The following is a 26,295-nucleotide window of genomic DNA, read 5'->3' as shown; positions in this document are numbered from 1 at the left end:
CTAGCACAAACATCCCAGCTCTCACTGCTTGCGCCCAATGCTTTTCAGAATGCCGGAGAAGTGGACCACATGTTCCGGATTTGTGCTATGAACTCTGGCACTTATGTCCAGCTTTACATTGCCACTTGATCCGATACTTCTACTACCCCTCCGCCGTGTGAAAGAGACTTTGCAAAGGGGAAGGCTAAGAGAGAAACACCTACAGCTGCAGTCTAGCTGTAACAACTGTGGGGCCGCTCATTCGGCATCTACCCGTTCTAACATCTGCCCCACCTTAAAAGCACCTCCCCTAATATGTCAGCACCCATCCTGCTATACACAGCCTTAGGGGGACATTAAGCGCACACACACACACAAACACACATGACGATAAAGCAGGCAGGGAGACAGACACCGAAAGTGGATTAAAGACACTCAATGGGAACAAGCAAGCATCCATAACCTTGACACAGACGCTCAACCCCTCACCCATTCCCCTAACTGGGGACAGGAAAAAAAAAATAAAGCCACCCAGCCAATCACACCTCCTCAGCCAGCACAAGCTGATGGATGAGAGGGGACCAGTCCCTCCGTGTCCTCCAGTGGAGAGAGTTCCTGATTTCTAGCTGCAGTTTGGATGTGGGAGCGTCTGCACACCCTCCACCTGAAAGCGCGGCCATAAAAACGCATTAAAACCCAGATGCCGATGGAAAGTTTTCTATTTCCCCTTCCTGCCTTACAATGCTGGGGGATATTTTCTATCCATTTGCTAGGCAGAGGTTTGGGGGGTGCTGTGAGAGGCATGCACAAATAACAAGAAAGATTGGGGGCACGCAAACCCCCTTTTTCCCTAAACTCAAGAAGCCTCATACTCCTTCTGGATGGGAACTTTGTCCATCAGGTGACGTTGTCGCCTGCAGGGCTGGGGGTTTTCAGGTTGCGTGAGAGTTGCTGGACGCCCCCCCACATGTGCTCCCCCCCAGATCAGTGAGGGAGGGAGAGAGGGCTGCCCTCCTCAGGGCTTAGGACAGATCATGTCCTGTGCTGCTGACCCTTCATGCCATATGTCAGTGGGATCTTCTCCCCTCATTCCTCAGTGTGGGGGGTTCAGTGATCCTTGCCCTCGCTGCTGCTTCTCCTTCTGCTGCATCAAGAGCTGCTCCAAGGCTGAAGGGCCAGGGTGCATCATTGTGGTTGACCAAATAGACTAAGGAAAAAAAAATGAAGGGTAATTCACTCTGCAAAGTTTTAGTTTTGCCAGATGATTTTAGAATACATAATCCAGGACTATAAATGTCAAAATAGCAAGACAAAACAGGAAGAAATAAGTAAAAAAGAGAGTAAATCCTATGTAGGGTACAGTACACATTCTGCTTACAGAGCAGTAATTAAGGTGGGGAGGTTGGAAACAGAATGGATAGTAATTAGCTAGATGATGCAGGGACTGAAAACATCAGATGAAACATTTACAGAATAATATGATGGGCAGCTGCAGGGAGGTATATCAATGTGTTCTAATCAGCTTTCTATTAGTTCAACAACTGTGCATAAATAAGACTAACAACCAGCTGTAGTCTCTAAGTTTTGTGTGTCATGAAAAAATACTTGAACAAAGTGTAGGGGTTTACCACATAGTACTAATCTTCCTAGGAATGAACAGCATTAATGTTAGATCCCTTACCTTCAAGCTCTCCATAAGGGCAGCGGACGAGTCCTCGCAGGTGTTGCCCTGAGCTGCCCAGGCATTAGCGCTGCTGGAATTGTTCACTTGACGCCAGCTGTTCTCAGAAGATGATGTCACGGACAAGTAGTCCAGACCAAAGCCACCCATTGCTTTAAAGGATAAAAAACATGTTAAAATTGAACTTCTTGATGTGGAAGGAAATTGAATGGATTCTTGCTCTGAAGCTATAATTAAAATCGACCAGTTGGTCTGCATCCACCTTCTTCTGCATGTTTGATCTGAGAGTTCCTGCGTTTTCATAGCACTTTATGCAATAAGAGAAGCCTGGACTCATTTCAAATTATTTATGTACATCTTAAATGATGCTTGGCCAAAACTTTTTTTTTCCTCGCTCTCTCTCTTTTCCAATGGTTTCCTCAAAATGTGTTTTATAAAGAAATTTGCTACTCCCAATGCCAAGGTCTTTTTCAGTTATAGCAGAGGAAGTCTGGTGATACCAACTGCTTTGGAATTATACTTGTACACATAGATGTCCTTACAGAGCAGAGAGCGCTCAGAGTATAGTGAGCATATATAGAGCACTCAAGAAGACAGTCTAGGGTCCCATACAGCCCCACAAGGAAGAATGCATACTAAAGTACTTTGTTAATAACTAGTTACAATCCTGGCAACTCTCCCACTGGAGTTGGCTAGCAGCGAGAATGGCGCATGTGGAAGTCAATTTAAAATGTAACACGGCTGTAGTGCCCCATTAACAATGATTAAATCATATGCATTGATGTGGATTGTTGATCAGTTTGCCATATCACATTTTATACATTTATTATGCAATCAATTATTTATGTTTTATTCTATTCAAAATACAGAATTGATTGTTCATATGGTTAGACCAATCAGAAGCCATTCCTAAAACAAATAGATTTAAATTATCAGTGGAACAAAGGAGAGTTTAAAAGAATTTTAATAAAAGAAGCAAGCATTCAAATAGTGGCAGTTTATGGATTTATAATTGGTTATCTATTTAGAGAAATTGTGTTTTGTAAAGTAATATTTCACAAACTATTAGAATATACCTGGTTTGTCAGTTTTCCAACGATCCACAGCTCTACGATCTCGGTTGTCTGGGGTACCAATAGGCCCAAAATTTGAGAACGGCTGAGAGTTGTGGTTGTGGGTAGGAGGAGAGCTGGGAAGGCTGCTTGGGTTTGAGGAGTGAGGAGACTGGCTTGCTGGTGTAGAGTGATCTGTCAAGAGAAAGTAGATGAGCACCTGGAATCCTACAACATTTATAACATTTTTTACCAGCGCTGGCTTAAGGGATTTGTAGGCCAGGGGCTAAAAAAGTTAATGGCAGTTTACGAAGAGAGGATGGACGATATACTCGGCAGCAGATAGCTGCACTTCTGCCGGCCTACCAAACCATCTCCAATATAACGGTAGCCCTCCTCCAACTCAGTTTTACAATAACCTACAGCTATATTTGTAATATTAATTTCATGAAACGTTTGCCTATTACACAAACCTGGAGTTTTACGTCGATCTACTCCTGTGTTAATACAGATCTAATTTTCACAGGTTTTCTTGTTCAAGTACCTTACCTGAGCTTGCTGGAAGTGATGGAGACCAAGGCTTACCCTCAAACAGAGAGTATAGAGAGGTCTCCTGTTGTCCCAGTGGTGGGCAGACTTCAGGCTTTGTGCTAGAGCAAGAGGATTTGCTGTACACCTCGTTAAACACACTGTTGTTGGGGAACCTTTCCTGCAAAAAGAAGAAATATGTATATTAACAAAGACCATAGTGGGGGAAAAAAAAAACAAAAACCTAGACACCTCATGGACAGCCTCGTTATCCATGCTCTTATATCCTTGCGAAACCACCTCTTACCTGGCTCAGTGAAAATCCAGAGAGTGAGAGGAAAGAGGTGGGGTGGGATATCAGCTCAGATGGCTTTTCCAGAAGGGACTTCTCCAAAAGAAAGAGAAAAAGACTTACTGCCATGCCCTTTTCCCCTTTGCCTTAAAAAGCATTACTTTAGCCAGAAAATATAGTAATACGATTGCACAAACTATGCAGAAACAATTACAAGACGGGCAATCGCAGGTGCCTTTGCTTAATAGTGTAGCTTTAGAGACAGACAAGTTTCGAGCAGCCTCTTAGGGGCAATTAAATCTGTGTTTTCAGGATAATACTCCAATAAGCACAAAACCAGCTATATACTTGTTTTGTTCTAGTCACAAACAAAGTTGTTCTTTGTGGAGTATGCGCCAGATAATTCAGGGCTAAACGTGGTGGACTTCTTTGCTACGGTGAACGTTTCAATAACAAGAATAATGAAAGCTAACCAGGAAAATTTGAAATTTGCAGAGCTTCGCATGCTCATACTGATTGATATCACAGAGTTTTAGCCAAGTTAAATCTCTATATGAACCAGGTAATATTACTCCTGGGACAGTAATGGTTTTTAAGAAAGTCCCTGCCATAAGGGCGAAATCCAGCAGTTTCCAGCAAAGAAATTTCAAAACACAGGGCAGCAGAGCGATAAGCTATCAGTGTGCCTTCCCCTCTCTTCTGAAGGTACCAAAGCCAGAAACAGAAACCTGTATTTTTGTGTTTTATAGAAAGTGTCTTATTTTAGGTCTATAAGTTTTGAGAGAACATTGACACCACTTCACCTCTATCCAGGCATTAAAGAATAATTCCAGGTATGTCTCTGGCGCAATGGGTGCATAAGAAGGTACACTTCAAAAAGGTATATACTGGTGGATGGATGTTCTACATCTCAGAAACCTATCGTTCTAGAAGTCAATCTAAGTTGCCAAGGTCGAGCTTCTGCACTGCATAGACATAATAAACAGGAGAGCCAAAAAAGCATAGGAAAGTGCCCACCAAACAGAATACATACAAAGAGGCTTCGTCCAGAGAGAGAAGCCAGAGGGCCGAGCAGAGCTGGGTAAAGATCAGGAGGAGGGGAGAATGCCAGCTCTTCCTCCTCCTCTAATGCAGCCAGACTCTTTAACAGGTCCGGGGGTAGAAGAGGGGAACGTTTGGGTTCCTAGTAAGAGACAGGCAGAAAGAAACAAGGGGAGAAAGAGGAAAGAAGCAGAGAAAAATAAAATGGAGAGCGCAAGAGAAAAAAGTTTATACAAAAATGATAAAAAGGTGTTAGTGGGAAAAGACAGGAGAGGATTTAAAAACAGCAGAACAGTTCCGGGTCACCCAAGGGTTTGGAAAGCATGTACTTTAACAACTGCAACTAGCAGCTGCCACCAACTACATTTATGGATGTACAGAAATTTGCAAGTAGTGCATATTTTGTCGTTTTAATGACATTGCAAGTAATCATTACTCATTTTATGTAGATTACAATTGTTGTACACATAACATACAACGTCACAGAAAAAAGTGACATGAACAGAATCAAGCGGGTTGATTGATAAGATAAAAAAAAAAAAAAAAAAAAAAGTGGCTGGATATTCTGAAGAGGTCTGTTCACCATAGGAGCCAAGGCAATGGAATAATCAGCAGCTGTTTGTAAATGTGCCATCATAAAGGACACTATGGCATAGAGCTGCATGAATTACATGAGGCATTGTGGTCTGGATGAACAAGGACAGTGCTAGGGATGACTGGGTAGAACATAAATACCGCTGTATGAAACGTGCAATGGTCTCCTGTATATTTAAACATCTTTTTTTCATTATATATAGCAATAATAATTTTTAATATTTGACTAAAATAGCCTCTACAACTTTCTTTGCAGCTCAGTGAACCGATCACTGCAAACTACCCCTCATTAATAAAAAATAGCTTATCCAGGCACCCTTAAACATGGACCTGACAGCTCTACATGCTTAACTGCAGAGATACTTAAAGGAACACAAGTGATGTTTTTAAATCCTCATCCTGTGCTTGAAAGGAAGAAGAAGAGGGAGAGGGTACAGATAACACACAAAGTGACCGGGTTAAGAACTGATGGAAATGGGAGATAGGTGCATTTCTGGGCATTAAAGCAAACGTTCTTACCTCAAAGGGCATTCTAGTCATTGAGTCGGGGACAGGTCGGTATCCTGTGGGCGGACGCTTGCCCCGTTGGTTATTAAGCGACTGTTGTGCCAACAGGGCCCTGTTGTCGTTCATGTTGTAGGATGAGTTGTCGCCCCAGTAGTAGTCTGACATCTTCACATCAGCTGTGTTCTGGTTATAGGCCTCCATTGGGAAAGGCTTCATTTTCTTCTCCAGAGGCGGCTGCTGCTGCATGATGGGATGCTGTAGGCACTGCTCCAACATACTCAGAGATTCTGCGGGCAAACGGCCATCCATGTAATAGGGCTGCTTCATAGGCATTGCCTTCCCCAAAGAGTTAGAGACTGGATTAGAACTCCACAGCTGCTTGGATGCATCAGGTTGCTGGTACTGCAATGAAGAAAATGCTACATGGGTACTTCTGGAGAGAAAACTCAGAATCACATACCACAGAAGGCTCTTTGAACATGAGCAACCACATCCCTTTAAGTGAACACTATTATGGAACTTAAAATACCAATAAAGTTCTCTCCTACCCTTAACTAGATACTCTTAGTGAGCCAGAATGAGTGATCCTAACTGCAGGAGTACCGACGGAATATCTATCCCAGTCTCAAATGATTGGCTGAGTGCATTTGCTGTCAAATTGGACAGCTATAGAAACTTAGATGTATCGCAAATGATAAAAATATTATTTAAAAAAATATATTAATAATAAAAAAGTTTACCATCTCTGGGGGATTGAATCATAAGCAGAGCAACCCTACCATCAGATGCAGACTTCCTATAACATGTTTTCTGTTTCAGCAGGTATCATTACTTTTGATATACAGTAAGGTTTACATAATCATTTTCTCAGAGGTAAGCTGACACTTTAATAATTAAGTAAAATCATGAAAGGTGCAAACCATTCAATCCTCTCCTAACAATGAGAGATGCACCTGATGGGCTAACCTGGCTGAAGAGCAAACAATTTAAAAAAAATCTATAGCTTACCAGGCACAGGAAAAAAAAAAAACAAAAAAACCACGATTTAACCAAATTAACAGTATGCTATATTGAACCATATGGGAGATCCTAGAGACAACAGGCCTGGGCACAAGCTGGAATGCAGAGTTTAACAATCAAATCACAATCCGACATAACAAGAACAGGACAAACTCGGTTACCTGGAGAGCGGGGTGAAGCACAGGGTTCTTGCCGAGAGGCTGCATGGGTTTAGTAGGAGATTGATGCTGCTGGACCAGTGCCTGGATCTGTAGCTGCGTGGCAGTCTGGGTGCTGGGCTGTGGTGGAGAGTTGGACGGAGCCTGTTGGGGTTGTCCAGGTAACTGGTTGCCAACAGCTCCCTGGTTAGGAGCCCCTGGACCAGATGGACGCTGCTGGCTGTAAGGAATGTGGGACGGTTTGCCAGGAGGTCCCTGGTTCCCAGAAGCCGAGTGAGATGAAGACTGCAGGAATGACCCCGGAACATTAACACCAGCAGGAAAAGTATACCCAGAACTCATGGGGAACGCCACGGGAGGTGGGATCACGTAGGCCGGCGGTGGAAAACCTAAAAGGGCAGAAAATATCTTATGATGAGCAAAACATAAAACAAATGCCACTTTCATGAATATGTGATATACACTTATAAAAAAATAAATGCAAAAAATGTACTGTGCATGAACAGTTTCAGGCACAATAGTCTAAATAGAAACATCACAAACTAATTTTAAGACTTTAGTTTATTTTCTTTTTTCTTCTTTATTTCACAAGCTGCCTGCTAGACACCAGGCATTCAAAATAATATATATACATATATATATTTATTTATTTGAGGTCCTGGCTTAACTATGGATTATAAAAAGGGACAAGCTTGATGCATTTCTACAGCAAGAATGACCAGGTTGGCCCTAAATAGTTAACTTATGTATTATGCAGGGCCAACCTAGGGCTTCTTGCAGAACAACAAAAAAAGAACTCAGCAGGATTGGCCCCTTACAATATGGCATAAAGAAAGAGGGATTTATTCAGTAAAGAGGGAGTTGTAAAGAGAGCTGTAGTCATGCCAAGTTAGCTTCAACTCCAAGATTACCGTAGAGGGCCCTCTATAAAGAATTTTTAAACCAGAGATTTTCCCCATTGACTGATCTATATGCATCATACAGTCCCGGCTCAGCCCTTATAGCTAAGAAGTTAGCCAGGGATAGTCCTTTATAATGCATAGCGATTTCATGGAGTTAAAAATCACTAACCTCCTGTAAACGTTTCCCCCTTGAATAAGCCCCAGAGAGTTGGAATGATTTGCCTCACAGCCACTTTATTGAAGCAACTTTTATGTATCCATCAATATTTATTCATGGATATATATTTTGCCTTAATCATATCCAAAGGTAACACATATAAAATAGATAGGGTTCCGATTCTTGAAGCAGGTGCTGCATTACCTGGCCGGCTAGGCAGAGGTGGGAAGGCCCCTGGGTGGTGAATCGGGATGAACTGGGTGTTGGAGCTTGGACTTGAAGTTGGTGTTACTGATGTTTTCCTTGCTTCAGGCACCTGTGTTCTCACCTGAAAAATATAAAACAAAGTATTAAAACAAAGAAATGTTTACTTTATTCTCCAAATCAATGCATTCTATTGATATACAAAATAAAAGTAAAGTACCAGTATCTATAGGCTAAATTAACCAAACAAAATGTACACTATATGACCAAAAAGTATGTGGACACCCCACCTAATTTGTAAGTAAGCCACACATTGCCAACAGATGTATAAAATGAAGCACACATGCAGCCACCTCTATAGACAAACATTGGCAGTAGAATGGGTCGTATTTAAGTCCTAAGTAACTATTAATGCTGTCCTAGGATGCTATCTTTGCCACAAGTCAATTGGTGAAATTTGTCCTCTGCTAAGTCGGTTTAGGTCCACTGTATGTACTATCATTGTGAAGTGGAAGCCCACAAACGCTCGCCGAGTGCAGCATGTCAAATGTAAACAATATAGCCAAGGAAAATGATAGGACACAACTTAGTTTGACGTAGTGGCGGGCTAAGCAATATATGGCCATATAGTGTGGTGGAATCTTCCGATATTTATGCCTTAGGTTTTTTTTTTTTTTTTTTTTTAAATGGTGTTACACTGGTATCGCTGGGTATGCACTAAACGCTTGCGCCGGGCAGGCAGCGGTGCAGGGGACCTGCATCCTACTCTCCGATACGCTCAGACAGCCTCCCCTGCCAGCACTTTCCACAGGGGGGGGGGGGTTTGCCGGCACGGGAGGTTGTCTAAGCGCATCGTGCGGACTCCCGGGTGTCTTGCGGGGCACATCTACGCAATACGCGTATACAACTTCCGGTGCCGGCACATCCGCTGAGTGCCGGCACCAGAAGTTGTATACGCGTAGATGTCCCCCACCGGCCCCGCAAGACACTCGGGAGTCTGCTCTGGTAAGTCGGGGGGGCAGAGTGGCAGCATATCTCGGGGGGGGGGGGCAGTGGCAGCATATCTCAGGGGGGGGGGAGTGGCAGCATATCTCGGCATATCTCTTAAAAAAGCACCAAACTTTTAGGGTGCGGCCTATATAGGGGGGCGGCCTATATAGGGGGCGGCCTATATCCGAGCCAATACGGTATATAATATTATTTCATAGTATACCTGCACAGCAATGCTCTGCTTTCCAGGTTCTGCAATCTTATCCGCACTCTTCTTAGGCTCACTCTTCCTTTTACCGTTATCTTTTTTGTTAGTGGTAGAATTCATTCCCTTGTTATAGTCTCTGAGTTCCTTGCCAGCATTCACAGCTTTGGAGTAGATATGCGTTGAAACTTCCCGGTTCACCTCCTGAGGTTTAATGTTCTCTTTGAAAGTAACCACTGGCTTTTCAGAGGCGTCATAGAAAGGGCTACGGCCCGTGGACAACACAGATTTCAGTCCAGGGCTCCCTTCGTTTTTCTGAGTCTCTGTATGGATTGTCTCCCGTGGAGAAGACCTGTCCTCTGCCTCGTTGCCATCTTCGGTCAAAAGCTCAGGAATATCTGTTAAGAAAGTCACCTCTCCCTTGATGCTTTGATACTGTATAAGCCTGTTATTAGGTTTAAAAAAAACACAAAAAACAACATTGTGGACTTTTGTAAATATAGCAGCGAACATCAAATCTGTGCCTTCACTCTTTGCTCTGAAGGTTTATTCATACGAAGACACCTGTCCTTGCTTTTATGTCACACGACAAGTGTATGCAAAAAGTATACACAAGACAGTTGTTTTATTAGAAATAGTGCTAGGAAGAATATGGACATTCACCAGTACTAGGAACTATGTACCATAAAAACTTCACTATGAACCCTCATAAATGAGGCCGTGAAGATATACATCCTGAACGTATGTCAGTATTTGCCGCTGCTCTATCTGCATACACAACAGCAGGGTACGCACCGTGGCTGGTTTTCAGAAATCCACTTTCCTAAGGATACAAGGCGAATTGGGCGCAGCCGACGGTGCTGGGCATCTCTGTCTCCAGTGATGGCTTGGTGACCTCTAGAAAAATCTAGGTTTCTAAACAAAAACAAATAAATAGGTATGCTGGGTGTGATAAAACATATCAATTGTACAAAGTACGGAAGGGTAAAGATGAACACAGATGATCCATATCACAGGCATAGTATGCGTTTTTTTTTCTACAGTGACAGGTCAACAGATTTAGCTTCCATTTTCTACTTCGAAACCGGACCACTATTAAAACATGTAAGCAACGTGTTTGGAACTAGATGGGAGCATGAATATGATACACACCACTGTCCCCAAAAAGGTTTCATTGAGCTTAACTGGTTACCTTAAAGATACGAAGATATAAAACTACAGGTCGTAAGACACAAACAGCAGAGAACATGGCATGTTTTACAAACATTTTGTTTGGGGGGAAAAGTGAATTTATATTAGCCAAGCCTGCCGTCAAAGCGACCACAGCAGTTATAACCTGGAGGGTAACCCTCACCTGAATGCTGGTCGAAGAGCCAGGAATCCCTGTAGTTCAAACTCCTCTGGAAGCGGCAACACTAGAAAAAAACAGCAAAACTGTCACTTTCACATTATCATCATCTTTTATTTATATAGCGCCAACAATTTTATACATCGCTCCCATCAATACAAATATTCAAGGGGTATGAAATGACTAGAATTGACTAAGACAAACCGATACATTTGGTGGAGAGAGCCCGGCACGCAAGCTTACAATCTTGAGGGAATGGGGTGACAAAAATAAGGCACAGAGAAAGGTGAGAGGTAGCGTGGCGGTTGTATCAGTGACAGGGACGTTATGGTGCGGCTTCTCTGAAGAAGTGGGTTTTTAGATGTTTCTTGAATGTTGGGAGGGAGGGTGAATGCTGAAGGTTCCTTGGGAGTAGATTCCAGAGATATGGGGCAGCCCGAGTGAAATCTTGTAGACGGGGAAAGGAAGAGGTGATAAGTGATAATCACCAAAACTTTCTAGGGCAACAAATTTGATGTTGGGGTATCTGGTACATGAATTGTGCACTTTGTATTAATCATGGGGTGACTGGTTGCTCTTGGTATTCGCAGAATAAAAATAAGTGGCTTGGAGGAAAGAAGAGAAAAGGGATATGACCGAAATATTTAAATACATAAAACAGGGCAGAGAAAAACATATCACAAAGTAGTCTACAGATGCTTTAATGCAAATAATTATTCGGATAACTGGTCATGTTTGAGTTCAGTTATGAGTGATGTCATTGACCACATTCTTGTAACAAAACGTATGAGATTTGGAATTCAGTTGGACTTTGTCGTCAGCTTTGAAGAGATTTTTATGACCTGGCTGGCTGTTAGCAAACACACACCTACAGCTTGGACAACAGAAAAACTTGGCTTGCTGCGGTAAATGGCCTCACAGTTTATGCAGGGTCCAGACCACAAACAACTTGCTGTTAAGCAATCCTGCAGGCCCATCATTTGCACTGATCACAAAGGCAAGTCCTTCATAATGGCATTTGGTAGAGAAGCGCAAACAAAACGAGGCACAAAATGACCATTGCCTGGTCTCTTTTCTGCTTTATGGTTGACTGCAGGACCCAACCTTGTACGCTGGTTGAGGGGGTCAAAAGTTATTTGCCAAAACAAACAGGTGTACAAGATAGATTTGTTACCATCAGTCCCGACTGTACTGTGCTGAAAGGTGGCTTATTTCAACTTATTTTTATGAGGTACAATTCCCTACTAAAGATTTGTGAATACGAATTTTAAATAGTGACAAAGCAAAGCCTTTTCTTACGCATAAGCAATAGACTCATTACAATATACTTACTGCTGGCGCCAGACAGGTCCTCTTCTAGCACATGGAAACTGTTCAGAAGAGATATCAGCCACGGCCATACACTGCAGAAACACGGGCAAAGCAAATCACATACGAGATTCGGTGGGAATTAAAATCATATTGAACATAAGTTATACATGTATAATTTCCCGCCCTGTAACAGAAATATGAATCATTACGGGGATTTTTTACATAGGCATTTAAAGAAGAAAACAAAACAAAAACGGCACACACCAAGGACATACACACTCTCAATCCTGGAATAATGCAACAAGACTGATACATTACTTAATTGGAGGACAGGATTGGACAGCATGTAAAAATGTAAGCCATCTGGCTTTTTTCAGAATCGGAAGTTGGCAAAGTGTCATTAATGGAAGGGTCCAGGAATATTTAAATATGCAGAGATGGACAGAGGAACTGATAGTAAGACAGTCAGCAGAACAATTTGTATACAGGCATAGCCCACTTTAAAGCACTGCTCCTCAAGGCACACGTAACAGTCCAAGATTTAGGTATTATTCAGGTGTGTCTAAGGTGTTGCACAATTGAACAAAAACACCTTAAAACACACCTGAGTAACACCTAAATCCTGGACTGTCAGGTGTGCCTTGAAGAGAGGGCTGAGGAGCACTGCTTTAATTGCATGTTACAGCTATTACTCTGAATATAAAACAAACAAAATGTGGCTAGTTAGAAGAAGATATTTAGTAACACTTAAAGGATCAGAATATAGTGTTAAACATGTTTACTAGGTAAGACTGGAACATGATCAAAGAGGAAATACAGGACATTTCTTAGTAGGTTGTGGCTGCATTATTAACAGGTAATGGAATCTGAAGAATGAAAAAAATAGTTGAAATTGCCTGAAGGCTACAAGCGCTTGGAGGCTGACCTGTATGGAAGGTTGGAGACAAGCTAGACTAAAAGGCCAGGGCACCAGAAGAAGGAAGACAAATTAAATGGTACAGATTACTGTACCAGATTCTGACAGAAATGTAGAAAAGCAGAGATCAATGACAAAGTGATTTTAAAAAGCTAGAGTATATTACATGCATATTCACAAACAAAACACTCTAGCATATTTAATGGCATATGATCTAATACAGTCATTATTGCCAAGCGAGAACTTTCATAGCAATAGGGATTTTAATTACCTCTAGAAACTGCTGGATTTCTTAAATGATTAATAAAGTTATATTAACAAGACAGTAATGTTCCAAGATTATAAATTCAGTTTATATGAAAAGCTCACGCTTACAGCAGGTTTAGATACATTATGTGGCTTAGGTATTTTTAATTGTATTGCTCTATTTTAAAAACAGACAAGGAGCCAGACTAGTTTGCTTCTCATTTGTACATTACCTGGTTAAAACGTTACCCTACCAGGTTTTCCGTATTGTGCTTCTTTTATCTAAATGTGGCGATTCTGGCATTACAAAAAAAGGCCAAAGTGTCAAGTCTTACAATTTAATCTGTCTAAACCTGTCTCGGCGTGCCATCTGATATGAAAACCACACATTTTAGATATATATATATATATGTATTTTTATTTTATTAGCGTGAAATCTGAATAATGGACTTCTGAAATTGGATGAGTCTAGCATATGACGACACTTACTATTGTCTTTCTTGTACTGCTGTTTCATGGAAGACACTGGGACGCAGCTTCATCCAGTCCAACGATACCTTGATAGCAGGAAGAGGATCTGCACAGGAAGTCTCGTCACAGTGATGGGTCTTGAAGGCGCTCCTGCATAGGATGCCCAAGAATGACACTGCACAAAAAACAAGCACAGCATCACAAAAAGGAAAAAGCAAACAGGTTTTTTTTTTTTTTTTTTTTTTTTTTAGTAATTCTGTTACCCCAAAAAAACTTAAATGCATCATCTTCCACCATTCCACTTTGTTCATCCTGGAGTGAAAGCCAATAAGCTATGAAGGAACCAGCAGATGAGAGCATCATGTCTAATGGGATTGGCGGACCTGTGTCCAAGTTTATGCCATTTCTGCCAATTTTTAAGTAGACTGTGAACAAACTGTGTTCAATCAAAGTAGCTTACCGTTTAAAACAAAAGGGTGACCGCTATTAATATTACTTGTACATCTGCCTCCACAAATAATACATACCACTCAAAAATGGATCAGCTGACAAGCACCATAGCAGATAATCATTTTGGTATCTTACTAAACAGATACCCAAGTATCGTATGTACATACTAATGCATACAAGATACAGAAAATCAGATGATGCCATGCACCTTTACATTTATTTTAATACATTCCATATAATATCACTCCTAATCACTCACTGAAAAGAGCGAGAAGTTGAGACCAGCATAACTCCTCTTCTGTACTGAATCTCTGCTCCTCTGCCTCTGTGCCAAAGCTTCTCAGGTGATGTAGTTGGAACAGGTTAATCACCGTTATGTGAACCAGCTGCTGGGAGTTAAAGGCTCTCTGAAAAAGCATGTTCTGCCAGGAAAGAAAACAGAAAGTAACTTATTTTTTCTTCTTTTTTTACAGCACTCCATTCAAGCCATTTCAGAAGAGGAGCGATTGCCATTTTTGGTGGGCTGCTTGGATTCATAATGTTACTAATAGGTGTGGCTTTGAATTAGTGCATTTGACCAAATCAACAAACGTATCAAAAAAAAACTTGTAACTGTGTTGACATATTAAAATAAGCGAGACATAGATATGTTAAAACTCCAGTTCATGGGTATACCACGCTGCTCTCGTGTCAAATACTGAATGCATTAATCCTCTGTTGGGGGGGGGGGAGGCATTTTTTTAATAAATGTTTTGCCTTGCAAGAGTGGACAGAGGAAATGCACAGGTATGTGTTGCCCTGGAAACACGGCTGCTCGATAACAGACTATTCTTTATTTTACAGTTTGACTTGCTACGTACCTTGAACTGCTCCTCCAGTTGCTCTCTAAGTGGATTCACTTTATCCAGGCCCTTTGTCAGATATACATGTCCATGAAACTTAACGAAAGCCTTGATAAAATCAGATACACCCCAACGCGTCTTTACCTCCTCACGACTTTATATAAAAAACAAAACAAGGCACAGTGTGATACAACATTAGTGTATGGGGAAGAAAGACATACACGTGTGATAGAAGAAGAGCATAATAATGGTATACTTCACCATATATACCTCTCCAAGGCTTTGGAAAGGGCTTTTTGAAGATTAGTGGATGCTGCTGGGAAAGGGAACTTGACAGCAATGCTGCGACAGTAGTAAAAAATAGTGGTGAGATGGTCCCCCTTTGAAGAGGCAAGAATGGCAAGCTGATTATAAGGCTGACCTGTAGAGTACAAAACAAGAATATTAGCAAATTAGTAGCAAACCTGGTTGTCAACCTTTGACCATAGTCTAAGGTAAGTACTGTGTTTTTTTTTTTCTTAAATTGAACACTCCATGTTCACTATAATTTAAGAATGGGGTTTCTGGGAGAAACTCCTTGTTGATAAGCAACTATTAAATGTAAAGGGGCATGTTGGCGAGATCAGAGATCTCCCCTGTATCCGTGTCACCCAAGTATCCGATTTTGCAGTAGTTAGCATAGGCCAGGATACTTCACCGACATCAATGCTTTAGAATTCACTCACCATTAGAAGGGACAAGCTGAGCAGCATGTCTATAGTAAGACTCAGCCTGGCTTGTTTGGTTTCTGTAGCGAGCTGGAGAAAAGCAAGAGAAAATATTTAAACACGATGAATGGTTTAAAATAACCTAAAACATACAAAACACCATGGCTGACACATGAAAGAGAAAGGGGACTGATACAAAGACTTTTGCATAAGGGCAGAGTGGTTTCTGAACAGTCCAAGTCCTACTATTTTTGACAAAACAGGTAAACAGGTATTCTTGGGAAGATTAAATAAAATAATCCAGAAAAGCAAATAGGGATTAAATATGTACAGTTTCCTCATAACCTTACCAATGTCACCAAGATGAACCAAGCAATGCTGACAGATATACGCGCAGGAACTGGACTGCGGTTTCACCACGGCCCCACAGTGTGTCTGCTTATTGCTGATAATCCCCAGCTGAGAAGACTTCACACGACACGGCAAGTCCACATTGAACACAGTGCACAGCTCCTGCAAAAGCTTGGGAGGGGGGAAAAAAAATTGTGTGGTGATAAGAGTAATTAAACGTGGCAACATATAAATGATAAATTACTCTTAAAACCATACATTACATGGATTGGGGCTCACCTGTGTGTAGAATCCACTAGCTGCCTCGAGAAACAGTGACAAATTGGCTTGTACCTCACTGCGATTTGGGTTGGCCCGATTCTTGGCTTGTCCCTGCAGTGTTGTGATCTGGTTCTTGAAGGCATGATTCCAGCTACAGAAAAAAAATATTGTTATACAGTTACCCTTAGGCAGAAGCTGCAACTAATGAGCTGCGTCTTGTTGGTGCTGGAGCCGAGTGGTGGTCAGGAGACGTGTTTGCTGAATACATCAATAAACAAACCAACTCCTACTTCAACTCAGTAACCCATGCAGACACCTGAACAGCTGGCTTAAATCAATCCAAGCGCACTCCAAAGTAGAGTTAAAAAATCAGATGTATTAGTTTCCATTCAAAAGGTCAGCGTCAGGATTATACGGTACAGTGCATCATGTGTCAATGAACCATGATAACCTAAAGTGTTTCATCTCTCCGACAGACATATTTGCTGAATGCATCTTCAACACAGAAAATAGTAAGAGTGAGGGAAGAGGAAAATGCTTATGATGACTTGAGTGTCCCTTTAACTGAATCACTGATGCATTTAATGGTGGAACGGATATGCATTAATCTAGTGATGGATGACCAACTTATTTCAGAGCAGTGCTGTAATTACGTCATACTCACAGATCCTGTTCCACCTTCTTGTCCAGAGCATACTCTAGGTCTGTCACCAGCATCTTCTGATACAGGTCCTGGAGTGCTTGACGAGATGTCCAGACCTCTGCTGTACCAGGCTTGGAATCTGTATAACACAGCGAGATCTCAGGTCCACAAACAGAATTTAAACCGCAGCATGTGAAAAAGATATCTAGGTGCTTGTTGGGTTAAGAAAGATGAAGAAACTGGATATAAGAAATGCAAAAAACCCATATATTTAAAACACAGGTATAAAAATCATTAGGGTGCACTTATATATTTACATCAGGGAACTGTAGAAAACTAAAAGCTTTGCTTAAGGCTAAATGTGAGGAAATCAAGTCTTAAAGGGACAAAACAGCCTTAAATAGACTTATTAAAGCAGGGGACAAACTAATTGGTGAGGCTTCTGGTTCCCGCTACCAAATAAATGGGACCTCTGAATGTATTTTGATCAGCCACATTCCATGATTAAGACAAGCAGCATTCAGATTAAGACTTTGCTTGGGACCTTTGCTAAAAACAGCCTTAAGGAGGAATTTTACTCACCCCCTAGAGAATGAATATTTCCTCATTCACCTGTCCCTTCTGACCCTAAATCTATGTTAAGAGATCATAATGCTTGCCGTTATCACTGAACAAAGATGTATTAGTTCTTTAAATACCCAATCGCATCTGTACATCTGGTTACATGATAAGAGCTAAAACAAAAGAAAACGGGCTAATAATAAAATACGCTTACCTGTCATTTCTGCTTTCAGGACCTCAGCCTGCCTGCAAGGGTAACGAGATAGAAAGGGACAGGTCATGAAATGGCGCTGAATCGAACCTGTCTGGATATAATGTGCTTCATTTTTAAGTTAATACTTGAAGCTCCATTCCCTTTTTGAGGTCTAGATTTAAATCAGTTATTTTTCCACATAGATATTTAGCTAATGCCTGGTCACATCTGACACCCTAGAAATTGAGCTCGTACCGCAACAAAGTTACCGGCCAAAGCTTTCCTTCGGCCAAATCATTGTACAGTTGTAGTAGTTATTCAAGGTTTAGTGGTAGACGGCAACACACACACACACACACTTTTTGAAACATACACTCCAATATTTCTGCAAATGAAACACAGCCTCAGAATGACCCTTTTAACTAAAGAAAGGTCACAGAAGAGACACCTTAGGAAGTCCTTCATAATCTTTGCCATAGAACAATCAGTCTATTGACAGGAACAACCACAGCAGCGGGCAGACTACAGTGGTACCAAGCGTCACACGACAACCTGTTGTAGAACAGAACTGGAAAAAGAAATGCAGAGCAAGCAGATTCCCCCTTTTAACATGTTCTTAAATAACCAGTAAATATGAAACCATTTAATATTTCTACAGAATACTTGACGTAATTTTAAACCAAAGTCTGCATTTTCTAAATTACATGATTGTTCCAGAGGATATGATCTGTTTTATACGAGAAATAAAAAAATAAAGTCTGCATCTTTCTACTCGAAAGAAAATAATATTTGCACCGTGCATTATTAGACTTAATATTTTTGGAAAGCGATTGCAAGCAGCACCGGGCAGCCAGTGGCGACATCTGATGCAGCCAGCGACGCTGTCAATGGGCATCCCAAAAACTTGGTTAAAAGAGGACAGGCTACGGCTCTCACTTCCGGACATGGTGTCAGAACCTATCACGAAAAAGGTTTCTATGATTTTTATTTCAACTGTCAACCGCAGTGTAAAAGCGCACAGTTTTCCCCACTCGCTGCTCCGTTGGTTTTCTCTTTTTTATTTGCATCCTGACACGTCGGTTATAAACCCGATAACACCGAGCCGCTCTCACCTATGCTCCGACGTTCTACACCGTTGCCTAGCGACAAGTCACATTGATGATGAACCCGTCTCAGTTTAAGGCAATATTTCAGAACGTTTCGGTATATGCGGGTTGCTTAGTAACATGCCAAGTCATAACATCAAAGAACCCGAGACTTCACCCTCACCGCCTGCCCTATTTATCAGGAGACGGGGCAGGATTTCAATAACTGTGCGGAAGGACATTTTATTTTTTGCTTAAACCCGCCAATTTCAGCAAGACACAATGGGGTAAATTCACTAAAGGGAAAGTTGACTGTGGAGAGTTGCCTTTTAACCGACTTCACTACACATTATGAAGACCAATGATGGGGTGGAATCAGCCGGTTGTAATCACACTTTAAAATGTAAAGACTCATTCAGGATTTTATACTTAGAATAATAACAGGTCAGATTAGTGAAGCAGCTATATCAGAGCTGATTTCAGTTTAATGGGTTAAACATATTTGCAGAACCACTAAAACAATATCAGTATATATTCTTCTATTTGCAGAAACCTTTTTTTGACTGAAGTGGTTAAACAAAATATTAAAAAAAACATTTGACCCAAAATGTATCTTTAATAGAAAACTAACTTTAGGAAGAGCTTGGCTGGCCCTGCATCTATATAAATCTATATAAACTGGCTTGCAGTTCTTCTTAGAGTTAGAAAGTGAGACGTCTAGTGATGTAGGAAGCATACTTAAGTATGCTTCCCAATTCATGAACTATAGTGCATGCCAACTCAACATACATACGGGCAAGCAGCAATTCCACAGACAACAACGAGCATTCAACTTCCATACCTGTGAGCCGAGTGCCTTTAGAAGCTAACAGGCATTAAACTTGCATACTTGAGAGGGTAGCACAACATTTCTAACCAAATTTTACCGGAGCTTATTGTATCTGTGTGATCCACTCACATGTATACGATCACACTACCATAGAGTATTAAAAAACAAACACACCACCACCAAAATACAAGCAATTGTTCATTGTACACCACTGCAGAGTATGACGGTGCCGTGTCAATAATTATAATAGCATTTTACTTAAATGTGGGACCGGAGGTGTCTGTGTGCACATCTTTATCTGAACAGAAATAAAACAGGACATTAGAATAGATTGGGGCAAGTCATGGGGCAGGTCATTAATAGAAACACCGTCCACTGTTAACCCAAAAAAAGCAGTTTAGTTGCCACGCGCCAGGACACAGTAAATAGACGTTTGATCTAGAATTGGCAACTTTCCCAAAATAGCATTCTAATAGTTTTAAACAGAAGTTTGAATTTATTTAAGGTTATATTGGACATTACTGCCAGAAATTGTCAATACTTAATTAGAAGCATGTTCAAAAATAATATACTACAAGTCCTTAGCTCCCGGCATAACACGCACGCGGCAGCAATTTGGTTCCCAAATGCCCTCGTCATATAGCAGCAAATAACAGGTTTACATGCTTGTAACAGCCGGTACAGAGTACCATGTGCTTAGAAGGCACTGAGTATTTATGTGAGAAAACATAATGCGTGTATGTATCTTTACATATTAAACAGATATACACACATGCATAACACGTTAAAATGAGCTGCTCCACATATGTTCTGAATCATGTAGAGAGAAGTAAAAGAAAGCCATTTGTCAAGTTGGTTTTCTCTTTAATGCTCCCTGTCCCTTAAAAACAGTTTAAAAGTTTATTCAAATACTACAGTTGCCTAGCAACAGAGTCATGTCATTCCTCCAAAGCCCTCCCCTATATATTACATCACAGCAGTCTGACCACCAGCAGCCACTCCTACCTCCCATTTCATGTTCATACATGCGAAACTGTAGATTTACAGATACACATTTACACAGTGGTGGCCAATGAGTGTGATTGAGTAAGTCGTTTTTTGTGATAGGTGTGATGAGAGTTATTAGAACAGGGTAACACCCTTCTGTGATGTCACATGGTATATTATTTTGTTTAAAAAAGGAATAGGCTTAAAATGCATTCCATATTAGTACATATTAATATCAAAATATAGGAATGTTGGGAAAAAGTCTATGTGGAACAGCATCTTTAAAAATACTTACTGAAGCGTTATCCCCGTGTCACTGACTAAATGCACAATTATAAATTATTCAATTGGTGAATTGGAGTACACTGTATGATCAGCCAATAACAGGTTATCAGATCGTCTTAGAAAATCCATTCATATTTTACTACACCTTGCAAAAGTAAGCAAAGCTTAGCTGGTTACAGAAATCCACACACAGAACAGAGAAAAAACAAACAAAAATAAAAAAACACAACAAACCAGAGCTGGCATTCAAGAAAACACCTGTTAAAGGTGTGGTGCGTATTTACGTATGGACCAGTCATCACAAAGCAAACAGACTTTACACCTCTTACGCAGGTGATTCAAAGGACAGCCATATCATTTTACTGTAAAGGCACACGGGAACTAGAAAGACATTCAAGTTACATCCAGGATAAAAGCAAGCAACAACTACACAGATCAGCTTTCAATGTGTAAGGACAACAGCCACACTTATTTTTACAGTGAGCAAAACCGTGACTGCGCCATAAAGGATACAATCCGCTACGATTTACATAAAATGGAATTAAATCAGATAAATGACCGATGTAACCCCCCCACCCCAAAAAAACCATCAACGACAGACACTGCAGCACTGGTTAAACAATCGTCAAATGTCTGCTCAGTTCAACTGACTTGCAAAGATATCCCATGTCAGCCCATTCCACACCCCTAAAGCTAGAAACAGCGCCGCCGTTAGGGGTTATAGTTGAGGAGAGGAAGTCTCATTTAAAACAAAAAAGCTCGGCACTGGACCACTAGAGGGGACTGGAAGAGGAGCAGTTCACTAGGCTGAATGAAGTCTCAGCCAATCAGGGGAGACTTCAAAGGGTTGTCAGTGCCCCCACGTGGCTTGTCTGCTCCATCTTTGTGCCCAAGTGGCTTGTCTGGGCTATCTTTGCCATGGAAAACCATGAGTAGAAGAGAAAACCCTGGTGGTGTACAGGGAAGGTCATAAGGGTTAAGGCCATTTGTTATGCAAGGAAAAGCTTCTGATGGCCGCAAAAACTCTCCAGCAAAAAAGGGGCTGCATTGATCCTGTATAAAGCAAAGCTCAGTGGGTGATGAAAGTGGAGAGATCACTGATTTAACAGTACATTACACAGGCTCAGTCACATTCTTCCTATAGCAGGAGGTGACTGCAGTTGGACCTTCATAATTTATATATATATATATATATATATATATATATATATATATATATATATATATATATATATATAGTGAAGGATCTCTCTCTCGTGGCTAAACACACATTTATCAATATAAATCACTTTTACTTTCAGAGATTATCCGTCTAAAATGAAACAATATTTTACAAACATTTACTGGTCCTTCTACTGGGTTTATCCATCAGTCCAGGAGCTGTTATGTGACATTTGTTCCCCCCCCCCCCACGATTTAATTAATTTGCATAATACAGTGTCCAAGAAGGCTAAGCGCTGCAATACCCAGTTTATAAAATCTGTTTTCATGTAATTAATGTAATCATGTCTTTGATAACAGTGCCTCCCAAAAGTAGTCTCTTCTATATCTATGGAGATATTAACGCACATCCTATAATTTAAGGTAATTATAATAGAAAAGAGACATTCTAGCATTGGTTATTTACAGATCAGCAGTAAATGTATTACGAGAAACAAACTACAGGAAGTGGAGAACTGAAACAGACACGTCTATTTTACAAATGACAAACAAAGATTAGCAATACGTTTTATCACACCAAAAGAAACAATTTAGATAAAATATTTTGGTTTAAGGTTTGTAAACAAAAAAAAAAAAGCCATACCAGTAGGATAAAGGGACACTGCGGTTAATGAATGCATACGAAACTACACTGAAGTGTCCCTTTAACAATATGAGATAATCTATTACTGTGAGGGGAAAAAAAATACAGCAAACGGACCTGGTCATCGCAAGTGTTTATAAGGAGTAACACACAGGTTGTGCGAATACACCACTAGATTTGTGTTTTTTGTCTGCTGAGAATCCACTGGCCAGTTAAAGAGGACTGGGCACAGGCTTGGCAAACTAACCTTTGATGCTTTGTTAGGTTATGTGCTCCCCTTTCTGTATATTTGTTGTGCATATTTGCAGGTTTGGACCAAACCTTAGGGTTGAGCAGACCCTCCCGACACACAAGTGCTTCAAATAATGGGCTCCAGAGAAGGCTTTTTAATCACATGAGAACCTCATTGGGTTAAAATGCAAAGCAGTCCGATTCATCTCCTTGGAAAGAAATATAGCCATACAAAACTTAGATTGGACTCACCAAACTTGAGGTACTTTGACTAAGCAGCTACGGAATTTGATGGCACTATATATAACAATAAATAATATTAGCGTGAAAGAATCACCACTATTCATGCCTTAGATGTTTAGGTGGTTTTTTGTATGATATTCGCTATGTACACACTGAATTCTTGCCCTGGTTTGTGTACCTACAAAGTAGTAGCAGCCGAACAGGAGCAAAGTGCAGTAGAGACTGTAGAGCTAAACTTCGTCTCAGTGATTTGCCCTCTATAATGCACAGTAAGCTGGTGAGATGCCTTCACTAAGCATGACTACCTTGAAGGAGAAATCCCCCAAAAGATTTTCTCCTTCAGGAAAGGAAAAGGCGCTCCTGCACATGGCAAATCTCTGGGGTAAAATATTTTAGATCTCCTACTTAGTCACATCTTAATGACTAAACCTAGAATTGAAGCATTAAACTCAGCACATAAAAACACTGTGCTTAATCCAGGCCTTTACATATACCACTAGCACACCAAACATACTAATGATGGTACTGAACACCTTCAAATATTTTATACAGAAGTCTATCAAGATAGTAGAGCTTAGAAACCATATCACATTGAAGCTTAAAGCCTACATAAATACAGGCTTACTAAATAAAATTCAAAAATATGCAACAAAATATATAAATTGTGCTTCATGACAAAATATTTGTCTAACGTACAAACTGCAATAACCGAAGGTCAGAAAAGGAAATGGTTTTCCTGTACGAAAATACATCGAACAGATGGATGGCGGAAGGGGATAGATGGTGGCACTAATCTTTGCATAGTAAACCGTTCCTGGATCAAAGACTTATTCCATCATTAACCCGTTTGATGACAATACCCAGAGCCACAATTGTATCCATGGATCTCTATGCTTATCTAAAAAAACCAATACGACATTCGAAGAAGAATTTGTGGACAAGATCATGTACAACCACTGTAACACCACTCCCTTGAGTGCAACGCAGCAACGTTCAAAGGGTGAAAACAGCAACAAAATTAACCTCCAACATACTGATGCTGAGTGATCAAGCAGCAACACCCATAATGCTTCATTAAGGTCTGTTATAGTCGATTATTATTTGTCCAATTTAGCATTAAAGCTGCTGGCGCTACAAGTTAATTAAAAAAAAAAAGCCAAAAAAAAACCAAATAAGTGTTCCTCTTCAGCAAAACTGCATAATATAAGTAGCTGCCCGCAACAATATTTCAGGGCAAGACGGGTCCTGGTCTAAACTTCGAAAATATATCTTGAATCCTTTTTAAACTACAGATTCCAACATGGACCATGGAAGTAACACATGCTCTACGGGTAGGTATTAGTTCTGCTATTTGGCAGTAGTCAAAGCTACAGGAAGGTTTCTATTTTTTGTGTTGATAGCGGAGCAGTCACATAATTAGCAGAACAGAAATAAGTAACTGACATGGCTCAGCTGTACTTGGGAAACGTTCAGTTGGAACATTGGAATTATGGTAAGGTTGAGGTAACGAATTAATAAACAATTGTCCGTATCATATATATATATATATATATATATATATATATATATATATATATATATATATATATATATATATATATATATATACACACACACACACACACACACATGAAATAAACATACACATATAGTAAAATTAAAAGGCTTGTTTGTGCCACACAATACAGGAACTATGCTCAGAAGCATCTACATTGTATCAGCGTTCACATATATGCTACAAAAACCTCAGTTTTCTGAGAGCATACACATGATTAGCTGTTCCTTTTATGTGTAAAAAGCATACTGTGGTACACACCGTGTTTTCAGTATAGGCAGCTTGGGGAGGAGCTCTGCAAAACAGACTGCACTATGCATTTTAAATAATAGAGCTGGGGTAATTCCTGTAAATTTACAGTATTAAGCCACATCACACAGGGCTCATAGTCCAAACTGTGAACTAATCTAGAATGGGTACATTTATATGGTAAGGAAGGCAAAGTATCCCCACATAACATAGTTCAATCTGTAAGATTTCTGGAACATCACTTCACAGCTTTAAGAGACAACGTGATAGTCAACTATATGGATGTATAGTTCATTGATGAGTAGTGTATAAAATGTACTTTTTGTGTTACTTTAAATTGTAAGTCTATAACAACACAACTTGGTGATGTTTAGAGAAGTTGGTACACAGAGGCAGGAGCGCAGAGGGGTAACAATTTCAGCAGCAGTGACTACATGAGAATTGTAATATGTATAAATTGCTTATTTTAACCTCTAAACATCATTAGAGATTTATCTAGGAGTAGAGAACTGAGAGATATACAGAATGGAGAAGTGGCAAATCGTACATTAGTATCATGCCAAGCACACGCAAAGGTCAATAAAGAAAGCCATGTTAACAAGTGATTATTGACATTAGAGCCTATAAAGAAACAATAAGTTAGAAAATCCCCAATCCTCACATATGTGGAATTCCCCTACAAAAAATAATGTGCACATGTGCTTTAAATACGTTTCAGACACAAAACACAAATATAAAAGGAAGGGATTATAAGAAATAAACTTGTTAGATAGACCATAATGTTTCATACTGTGCGAGGCAAAACTGAAATAATTGTGCAGAATTTTAGGCGCCAGCGGTTAGGAGTTATCAGGTATTTAATCCTAAAATTGCTTGTCTTTATGAGAACATTCAGGTTCATATACCTTTTTATAGTAAGATATAGCAGTTTTTGCTGTTCAGAGTGTCACAGAGATATTGAGCAATTACATAACACTGGCCAGATGTACTAAATTCTACACAAAGATTCCACATTAAGGGGGCACCAAAGCAAGTAAAATGTGCAATTTACAAACTCCAAGTGTTACCCGCGCATATGCAGCCACACATACCCGCCTTGCCCGGTTACAGCTAGTTCTGAGGCAGCTGTCAAACCTTTACCTCACACAATATTGTAGTCTGCAATGTGCACCAAGGACGCGCTCGGCTTCAATGAACTGCCCCGGTGAGATATTTTACAAGCACATCATATGCTACACCTGCTGTGCGTGGCCAGGTCCCCTCGTATTCCGGAGCACATTATCTCAAGGACCTCCGGTTCCTCCGCATGGTAGGAGCCTCCCCCTAATTCTAGTATGTATGGTCCGGACCCCCCATGCTTTTCCCACCGTTTCCTTAGTGTCTCTCACCGGAGATACTGCGCACACAGCAGGCTCAT

General features: G+C 40.6%; 1 protein-coding gene across 4 annotated transcripts; it reads right to left on the bottom strand.

Moving 5' to 3' along the window:
- Positions 1 to 1,072: 1,072 nt before the first annotated feature.
- On the bottom strand, positions 1,073 to 26,295 carry LOC149288415 (nonsense-mediated mRNA decay factor SMG7-like). 4 transcript variants are annotated; one of them, XM_089491701.1, is made up of 23 exons: positions 26,267 to 26,295; positions 17,632 to 17,663; positions 16,878 to 16,995; positions 16,232 to 16,364; positions 15,952 to 16,123; positions 15,620 to 15,691; positions 15,165 to 15,315; positions 14,913 to 15,048; positions 14,312 to 14,474; positions 13,621 to 13,777; positions 11,991 to 12,061; positions 10,665 to 10,725; positions 10,106 to 10,225; positions 9,329 to 9,755; positions 8,116 to 8,239; positions 6,875 to 7,241; positions 5,687 to 6,104; positions 4,566 to 4,715; positions 3,548 to 3,628; positions 3,262 to 3,421; positions 2,737 to 2,907; positions 1,661 to 1,812; positions 1,073 to 1,186 (listed from the first exon to the last, which is right to left on the bottom strand). In XM_089491701.1, exons 1-23 carry the CDS (start codon positions 26,293 to 26,295, stop codon positions 1,073 to 1,075), a joined length of 3,579 nt encoding a protein of 1,192 aa, XP_089347827.1. The 4 variants fall into 4 exon arrangements, with proteins under 4 accessions (XP_089347827.1, XP_089347828.1, XP_089347830.1 ...); XM_089491702.1 differs by having other exon boundaries at positions 8,116 to 8,237; positions 9,450 to 9,755; XM_089491704.1 differs by lacking the exon at positions 4,566 to 4,715.

Source organism: Sceloporus occidentalis, unplaced genomic scaffold (genome assembly GCF_023333645.1).
Source record: "Sceloporus occidentalis isolate IW3139 unplaced genomic scaffold, rSceOcc1.0.p SCAF_51, whole genome shotgun sequence".
Classification (NCBI taxonomy): Eukaryota; Metazoa; Chordata; class Lepidosauria; order Squamata; family Phrynosomatidae; genus Sceloporus; species Sceloporus occidentalis.
Note: the sequence above shows the minus strand (reverse complement) of the source record. Positions and strands in the feature narration are given on the sequence as shown.

Coding starts and splice junctions, on each gene's coding strand:
- LOC149288415 (XM_089491701.1), bottom strand. CDS start 26,295: ATGAGCCTGCTGTGTGCGCAGTATCTCCG. Junction 13,778..14,311: donor TCAACTTCTCGCTCTTTTCA/GTGAGTGATTAG, acceptor TTTTTTGTGCAG/TGTCATTCTTGGGCATCCTA. Junction 4,716..5,686: donor TGACTAGAATGCCCTTTGAG/GTAAGAACGTTT, acceptor GTCTCTTACTAG/GAACCCAAACGTTCCCCTCT.